Here is a 9,273-nt window from a genome sequence, read left to right on the forward strand (position 1 = left end):
CTGGGTTCAATCTCCTGCATCCCTTATGGTCTCCTGAGCATGACCAGGAGTAATTCCTGAGTGCAGAGCCAGGAATAACCCCTGAGCATCACAAGGTGTGACTCCAAAACTAAAATAAAATTTAAAAATTATTTTCCGTGCCTCAAGGAAGACTGCTACTTAATTTAAAATACTCTTAGAATTCAGAAGAGTACAAGAGGTAAGACCTTACTCACAGCCTATCCAGGTTTGATCCTGACACCACATATAGTCCCCTGAGCACTGCCAGGAGTGATCCCTGAGCACAGAGCCAAAAGTAAGCCCTGAGCACAGCTGGGTGTAACACAAAAACAAAAATACAAAAAGAAGAACAACTCTTAAATTAGTTAGAATTTAATTGAACATATTATCATAATAATAACAATAAAACAACCATCCCAAGAATGCAGTGCTGTATTTCAATAAATAAATCAGGGATGGCTTCTCAGACACGTTTGACTCCTGAGAAGTGACTGTGTGGAACAAAGTGTTTGAGCTGGAATGTAGTGCTATTCCCAGCGCCCAGATGAACCGCAACGCAGATGAGCAACTCCGGGGTCCACCGGGGTCCACGCGCGGGCCGGTGCCCCCGGCTGGGGCTGTGGCCAGCCCTGTCTCTCACTCTTCAAGGCTCCTTCTGGGGCTTTTGTGGTCTTTGCTCAGATGCCAGCGTCTCAGAAAGCCTCCCTACACCACGTTCCACGCAGCAGCAACCCCACCCCTCACTTCCCATTGTTCCTCCGCCGATTTTTTTCTCGGAGCATGGAACACGCGCCAACCATGCGATTCCTTGCTGGGAGACCGCAAACTTCCACCGACGCAGCTGTAGCAAGGCTGGCATCTCGTTCCCGGGCTGGTGCATTGTTTTCGGTGTGGGGTGCACCGGGTCACCGCCGGGTAGGCAGAGGTACAGCCTGAGCAACCAGCAGGGGCCAGTGTCAGTGCTGTTTGATCGCGCCCCTTGCCCCCAACCCGCCTCGCTTACAGAATCTTGGCACTGGAGTTGGCATACAAACATTTATTGGCGCTCAACAAACATTTATTGGCCAAGGGTTGTGGGGAGCTCTGATCAACTAGCTTAAGGCCACCTCACCTGGCCCAGGAAAGGGAAGGGGGACAATTCACCTGACTGGGGGGGGGGGTTACTGGAAGGCCGGGGGTGGGGTGGGTGGGAAAGGGCAGCTTTTGTCTCACTGAGCAGTTGAAGGCCAAATTTGTATTTTTGGGGAAGAGACTTTAATGGTAGGACGTTTCCCGGTTTCCCTGCACACAGCGCACTGCTTTGCACAGTCTACATGAAACGTTCCAAGAAGCGTGTTGAATTGCAACGTGCCCCGCACCTCGGCCACATCTGCCTCAGTTTCTCCGGGGGCACCGGCGGGCAGGTGTCCAGGGCCCCTCCGATAAGTGCCGTGAACCGGCGGTACAAAGCACGCGCGCCCACCGCAAAGGGCTTTTTCGGAACCGCAGGCTGCAGAGCTTTCTGGCCCCTTCAGTCCAAGGCGGTCGGGCCGTCACCATCCCTTCAACCCCCTGTTTTTCGGGCCCCGGGACAATCTCTCCAGCGGGTGTGGCTGCCTCTAACGGGAAAGGCGGGGTTGTGGGGGGGGGGGGGGCGAAGGAAGCCCTGGCCCTCTGGACCGCCGAAGCGCGCGGACGGCCGCAAGGGGTCCCCCCGCCCCCCTGCACCCGCCCCAGCTCCCAGGCCCGCGGCCCGGCGGGGCGCGCGGGAGCGGGGGGCGCGCGGTGCTTCCTCGCGGGGCTGCGCGCGCGCGCCTGCCTCTTCTCCCTCGCCCGCTCGGGTGGCTACGTGCTTCCTTTGTCAATGAGGCGCCGCTCGCAGCTGCAGTAACACTCGCGGCCCGAGAGCCGGAGCGAGGAGCCCGCCGGAGAGCGCGCGGGAGAGGCAGCAGCCGGCTGCGGCCGGAGGGTCCTGAGCGCACCCCGCGCCCGCCCGCCCGCCCGCCCGCCTGCCTGCCCGGCCCCGGCTCCGCCGCGCCGCCGCCTCGCCCCCTGGGGTCTGCAGCAGCCGGCCCGCGGGGAGGGGGACCCCGGGCGGCGCCCGTCCCACCCTGCGTGGCCAGCGGCGCCGTGGGAACCCCGGCCCGCTCCCGCCGCGGCTCCATGCGCCGCCGGCCCCGGCGCCGGTGAAGCCGCGGCCGCCGGTCCAGCCGCCCGGCACCCCCCGCATCCCGCTACCCCCGGCCCCCGGGCCCCGGCGGGAGATGCCCGGGGAGGAGGCGGGCGCCGAAGGCTGGGTTCCTCGGCGCGGTGCGCAGCGAGGCAGCGGCCTGGATGTGTGAAGCGTCCCCATGGCTCGGCAGGAGGCGAAGCCCCCGGGCCCGAGGGCCGCCGGGCGGGCAGCGGCGGGGCGCAGGCGCCGGAGCGGACAGCGCCGGCTCGGGCCGGCCGGCGGGAAAGCCGCGTGCAGCCCGGGTGTGAGATGCCCGGGGCCGGCGCGGGCTCCCCGCACCGCCGCGTCTCGGAATGCGCCGCCGCCGCCGCTGCTGCTGGGACTCCTGCTGCTGGCGGCTCTCCCCGAACCCTGCCGGACCGCCCCGGGTAAGCGCTTGCGGCTTGCGGAGCCCCTCGGCGGAGCTGGGGGGAGGCGCGGGGCCGCCCGTCGGGGCCGGTGCCCGGAGGTCTATTGCACAGCACCCGCGCCTGCATTTTCTCCGCCCTTTGCCGAGGCAGCGGCCGGGGCAACTGTCAGAGCTCGGTCTCCCGGGAAGGCGCGGCGGGGCGGGGAAGTGGAGAGGCGCACTCGCACCCTCTCTCAGGACAGGTTGCAGATGCGAGCCGTCCCGCGGGCACGCTTCTTTCCCATACCAACGTGGTGCGTGTCTGTGTGTGTGTGTGTGTGTGTGTGTGTGTGTGTGTGTGTGTGTGTGTGTGAGAAACCTTACAAGGATGTGTCTTACTAGGACACAGTTCAGGGTGGGGACGGCCACGCTATCTGGGGCTCCACTTTGTTTTAACTCCATGCGATGGCTGGAGACTTTTAGGCAGTTCTCGGTGCTGGCTTCCCAAATTCTGTTCCTCCCTCACCCCTTCTGCTCCCCCACCCCTCGCCCTTTGGGGATTGAAGTATCTAAAATAATTGCTTGCATCTTGCAAATTAGGCATCGGTCTAATCCTCTGTTTTGCGGACGTTAGAAGTAATCACGCTTGGTTCTTAGACTCCCAGGAATCCCTAAGAAAAAGATTTCTGTAATTCCTTAGGCGACTTTGAGAAACCCGTTGCAAGTATGGAGGTGGGTGGGATGTTAGGGATTATTCTAATGTACTTCAAAACTTGCCCTGTGCAATAAACAATCACCTTTGAAACAAGACTGGATATTCTGCCACTTACAAAGGACAGGGTTTTGTATGTAATGAACTTCTGGACTCGCGGTACATTTAGTTTCTCAAGGAATGTAACTCTCACTTTGTGAATACTATCTTGTGTCTGAGAACTGCTTCCCCACCCTTGCAACCCACCCCCAGCCCTCTCTCCGCCCCTTCCCTCAAATAGATTAAACTTCCTAATTGTGAATATATTGCTAATAGACACAACATCCCAGGTTACAAGTATTTCTTGTCTCCTTTCCATTCACTGAAAGGTACCACTGACAGGGCGGTGTCCTTGCCTTTTAAGTTACTGTCAAGGAATTTTCTATTATGATTATTGTGGTTCCAAAGTGGGTGCTGTTTGGATATGTGCCTGAGACGTGAAAAAAGCCTCTGAGCAATGTTAAGCCCTGTTTGTTAAGCCCCTAGCAGTTTTTAGTACACTCTGGTATAATTGTTAAAGGAAGTCTTGACTTAGACACATGTAAATGCCTTAATATTCATCTGGGTCAGAGAGACACACTTTGTGAAGCAGATTCAGAAAGACTTTTGCAAACTATGTGCTGTATTAACTTCTGGATGCTGATTATCTGAGGGCAGATACCACAATCTGTTCATTGATCTATCTACTATGTCAAAGTTGGGTTTTGTGTAGCACCTGCTCAGTTTGAATCTCTCTCTCTGTCTCTGTCTGTCTGTCTGTCTGTCTGTCTGTCTGTCTCTCTCTCTCTCTCTCTCTCTTTGTCTCTGCCTGACCTTTATCCATGGCCCTTCTGAACCTCAGTGGCTTTTCTTGGCTCTTTTCAGATTGCTGGATCCTGACTCAGGGGACTTTTCTCATCTCTACCTTTGGGTTTCTGCCTGGGTGTCCCCCTTCTTTTCTTTAAGGGATCTTGGGGTGACGAGGGGAGGTTCTTCAGTTTAAAATGGTGAAGGGACCAGGTTGAGCACTCCAAAGGCTGGAGTGCATTCCTGGCACCACAAGGTCCTGAGTTTGATCCCTGGCACCACAGAGCCCTCGGGCACCAGCAGGTGGAGCAGGACATGGCCAGCACTGCACTGTCAGCCGCGCAGTGAACGGGAGTATCATCAGAAGTGGTCCCCTGTACCCCTGAAGTTGGCCCAAGAGGCCTCCCACATAACAGGGAAATGCTATCATTGAAGTCGGGGTTGCCCCTCAGAGTCCTGTCTCTTCCCCCTTCTCATGGGAGTGACCTGTTGCTTCCTCTTTTCTTGGGGGGGGGCATTTCTTTATCTTTTCTTTATTTTTATTTATTTATTTATTTATTTATTTTAAAAATTTTATTGAATCATCGTAAGATAGTTACAAGCTTTCATGATTGGATTACAATCTCACAATGATCAAACACCCATCCCTCCACCAGTGCACATTCCCCACCACCAATATCCCGGGTATACCCCCCCTTTCCCACCCTCCCCCTGCCTCTAAGACAGACAATATTCCCCATACTCTCTCTCTACTTTTTGGCATTATAACTTGCAACACAGACACTGAGAGGTCATCATGTTTGGTCCATTATCTACTTTCGGCATGCATCTCCCATCCCAACTGGTTCCTCCAGCCATCATTTTCTTAGTGATCCCTTCTCTATTCCATCTGCCTTCCCCCCTCCACTCATGAAGCAGTCTTCCAACTATGGGCCAATCCCCCTGGCCCTTATATCTACTGTTCTTGGGTGTCAGCCTCATGTGATGCTACCCAACACTCCACAAATGAGTGCAGTTGGGGGGGGGGGTGCCATTTATGCCCTTTCCTCAAGATCCATTTCCCACCTGTGTCTCTAGGCAGCAGGGTTTCTTGTGGGTTTGCTGCTGATGACATTTGAGGGCTATTTCTCTCTTCAGGGAGGAGTCAACTACCGGCTCCTTCCTGCCTTCACTTTCATCTGCTCTCAGCTTTTGCGCTTATGGCAACTTTCGGTGGTGGTGGGGCTCATCCCAGCTATTGTGCTGGGTTTTGTTCCAAGGGGCTGGAATGAGGGTCCAGGGTGAGGATGTGGAAAGAGGAGACTAAACAACATGATCTCAGGCCCTGTGACTTGCAAGAATCAGACCTGGGTTTGAACTTTCTCCACAAAGCAGCTGCTGTGTGGGGTGGCCACCACTGCAGTCGGTGTGGGGGTACGAGAAGACACACAGATAACAATAAAAATGCTCGAGGCCAGAGTCCTGTCACTTCACTTACTGCTGTTCCTCCCGCCCACCCAGCCCCTTTCCTCCTATACTCAATGAATCCAAATATCTGCTTCTTGTTTTGTGCTGCAGTTGCTCAGCCCCTCTGGGCCCGAAGAGTTGGGGTTCCTTCTCTTTTCCACATCCATGAAAGTCAGATGCCTCTAGCCTCCTCCCTCAGACTCCCTCTCCAGGAAGCTTTGGTCTTGGACAGTGATGTCTGTTTTGGATATTGAATGGAGGTTGGGGTGTGGTGGTGCGGAGACTTTTTTTCTAGAGTGGCTCCACCCTCCCACCCCCCCAAACCCCAATCCCTTCTGTTGTGGGGCCACAGGCAAAATGGTGAAGTTGACATTTCACACTTCTGCCCTTTCCCTCCAGTGCGTGGCAGTACCGTGGCCTGTTAGGTTCAGGGTTCATGTTTCTGGGTCTCTGTTTCACCTGTGAAATGGACCCAATAAGAGCTCCAGTCTCGTTGGGTTGTTGTCAGGCTGAAATGGTGGAATTTTCCAAAGCAGGGCTGGGTGCACTGTCTTGGTCCAGGAATGTGGCGGACATTAGAGAACAGCAGGGCTCCTGGTAGCCGGGCCAGGGGCTGTGCTGGGCCAGGGGCCACAGGCAAATAAGGAGGATAAAGGCAGTTGACAGGAGCTGCTCACATGGTGAGGCATACGCAGCCTGAGCTGTGATCCTGGATGATCAGAGGTAATAAAATGAAGCAGAGCTGATCCTGGAGGATTGGGGACCTTGAGGGGTGAGAAGGTATTGGAGGGCAGCTGGTGGCCTTTCAGGCAGAGCAAAGGCTAAGGGCGCTTTGTTCCAGGGCACAGAGTGCCATAGGGAGGAGCAGCTGGACTCACTCACTGCCCTGTGGCTGCTCCAGCCCTCCTGAAAGGGTGCTCCACACCTCCCATCCTCCTCTGCTCTTCTCGCCAGCCTGTAAGTCTCCCTCTCACACAGCTTTGAGCAGGCACCTCATCCATTTTAGGCCTTCTTAGACTCCCATCTCTCTAGACTCAGCTCGGCTGATTCTCTCAGATGTTGGAAGAATGATCTCTAAGTCATTGGCAGTAAGTTGTAAATGATGACTTTACTTCTGGAATAGAGTTGCGTTCTGACATAAGGGGTTTGCTGGTGTCAGGGACTCTCTCTTAGCACGCCATAAAGGAGAAGTCCTTTTGACCTTGGTGCTTTCCTAGCACCCTCGAAAACATCAGCAACTTGAAATCCTCTTCGGAACAGGTGCAGCGATTTCTCTGTCCACTCATGCTATCAACCCCGAGGGCCTCACTCTCCACTCACTTTGCCTACCCCGGTGCCTTCGTTTTCTGAAGTGACGACAAGGAAAGACAAGCTCCCCTTCTTATGGCCATTAGGTTCCAACCCAGTGCTTTCCAGACTTTCCCTGAGAATTACTAGAAGATCCTGTGCAGAGGCGGGTCCTGGATTGGTGCATCTGGGATGAGGGTCTCTGTTTCTAGCAAGTGCCCTGGTGATACTCACTTAGATGGTGCATTGACCCCACTTATGCCTGCAATACACTGAAAACAGGAAAATGTAGATTGGACAGGGGGAAGGAAAAATAAATCAGGGCAAAGGGGATAAAAAGAAGTCTCTGTGTGTGTGTGTTTGTGTGCCTCTCAGTTATAAACTCATTTATGGTTAGTGGTAGAGCAAAGCTTCCAGAATGAGATGACCTTGGAGTATAAACCACCTGAAAGTGGATATCTGGGAGAGGCTATTCCACACATCAGGAAAATTAAATTAATTAAGGTTCGAGGGAACAACTGGGTGCCTGTGTGGAGCTGGGTGAATCAGGGGCAAGTGGTTAGGAGTCTTGTTGAACAGGAAGCTGGGGACAGATTATATAGGATTTATTGACATGGTAGGCACTTGGTATTTTATTTTAAACTAGAGTAATCCAGAGGTGACATGCTGTGACTTCAATTTTGAAAGACTCTCTGTGGGTAGAAAAGACTATATGGTCAAGGGTGGAGGCCAGGAGGTGGGGTAGGATGGGTTAAACCAGTAATTTCCATCCAAGTCCATGGAGCCAGGCCCACCTACAGGAGTGAAAAAGTTGAAATCTATTGACTTAGATGGTGGTATAAGTGGTTAAGATTTGGGACATCCTTTGAGGATAGAGATAATGGTATTTTCGGATATAATAGAGGTGAGATGGGAGAGAAGGAGAGATCCAAACATTTTTGAAGGAAACAATTGGGAAGATGAAGTTACCACTAGTTGAGATGGAAAGGTTGTTGGAATCTCAGGATTGTGATATAAAATAAAGACTCGGTTGGAGTTTCTTCAGCTTGAAATGTTCACCAAAAATGAGATGTCTGTTGAACAAAATAGTCTGAGTTCTGGACAGCTATTGGAGACAGAGATATACATTTGGAAACTGTCAGCATAGAACTGGATAAGAAACCTAGAGAGTGTGTATAGAGAAAAGGAAGATCTGAGCAATGAGTGTTGGTACACTGCAGCTTTTAGTGACCAGAGAGATGGGGGACAGCTAAGGAGCTGAGAAATACTAGGCAAGAACAAGCAATAAACATTGGGTTTGAAGATGTGGAGATATTTGGTGGCTGTGAGAACTCTCTGGACAAAAGCCTTAACTGCAGTGTTTGTGTTTTCTCTACACTTGGCAGTATTCAGGGCTACTCTTTATTCTGTGCTTAGGGTGCCATGTGGTACCAGGATTGAACCTGGGGCTCGTACATTCAAGGCATGCTCTTAAGTCTTTTGAATGATTTCCTGGTCTTTTAAGAGAGAGAGGAGAGTGGAGACAGATGGGGAAAAGGACAGCTATTTATTGTCTTTTGAGGGGAAGTCCCTGTGATGCTGTGGGGATATTCTAAGTACAGTGTATGGTGGTCACTGTTGGCTGTGCTCATGGGACATGCAGAGCCAGGGACTGAATCTGGGGCTCCAGCATGCAAAGCATATGCTCCAGCCCACTGAGTTATTTCACTGGATATATAAAGGAAAGTAGAGTAATAGGGGAAATGGGTGAGGAGAGGGTGAAGACAGGATATTTTTACATTCTGACTATATATTTTTATTCAGCTTCAAACATTAAAGGCATAGAGCAAAAGGATTTTATTTGGTGTTTTATTTTCTCCCACCAGATATAGTTATCTTCCTAAGATAGATTTATACTTTTTACTTCTCATTAATAATTATTAGTGCTCCAAAGATGCATACAAGAAGTCTACATGCTTCCCTAATAGAAAGTAGAGAACAGTATGGGAACAGTATGACCGAATTACATTCACATCAAACAGAAGCCGTGTAGCCACTCCTGCCTTACAGTCTTTCTAAAACCTCACCCCACTGTAGAAGCAGTGACTGAAATCTGATGAAAACTAGTGACTCTCCCAGAAGCCTACTTACCTCAGTCTTAAATGACCGAATATGAGCAGAGGATATCCAGCATGAATGTGCGCACTTCATTTTTTAATTTTCATTAACCATTAAGCTGTATTGTGGTTTTCCTTTTTTCTCTTTCCTCTTTCATTGCAAAGGAAAAAAGAGCACACAATGGCTCTCCTCTTCTCCAGACTAGAATGAATGGTTGGAAAGGTCCTAAAACATTTCGGTTGCTTGACAACATATTACAGGGATTTCTAAACACACAGAAGGAGACATTATTCTGGGTCACGGGATGGTGGCTGGGGTGGTGACTCTGTGGGGACTGAAGGAGCAAAGGAACAGCCAGTTGTCTGG

General features: G+C 52.1%; 1 protein-coding gene across 3 annotated transcripts in view; it reads left to right on the forward strand.

Annotated features, from left to right (window-relative positions):
- Window positions 1-408: 408 nt before the first annotated feature.
- KIAA1549L (KIAA1549 like) overlaps window positions 409-9,273 on the forward strand; it is a 304,514-nt gene continuing 295,649 nt past the window's right edge. For 2 of the 3 annotated variants that reach the window (XM_055141336.1, XM_055141337.1), the window contains exon 1: window positions 409-2,580. In XM_055141336.1, coding sequence (XP_054997311.1) covers window positions 2,331-2,580 — 250 coding nt within the window. In that variant the 5' untranslated portion in view covers window positions 409-2,330. The remainder of the gene's footprint in view (window positions 2,581-9,273) is intronic. The other variant, XM_055141338.1, reaches the window with a different exon arrangement.

This window comes from Sorex araneus, chromosome 6 (assembly GCF_027595985.1).
Source record: "Sorex araneus isolate mSorAra2 chromosome 6, mSorAra2.pri, whole genome shotgun sequence".
Lineage (NCBI taxonomy): Eukaryota > Metazoa > Chordata > Mammalia > Eulipotyphla > Soricidae > Sorex > Sorex araneus.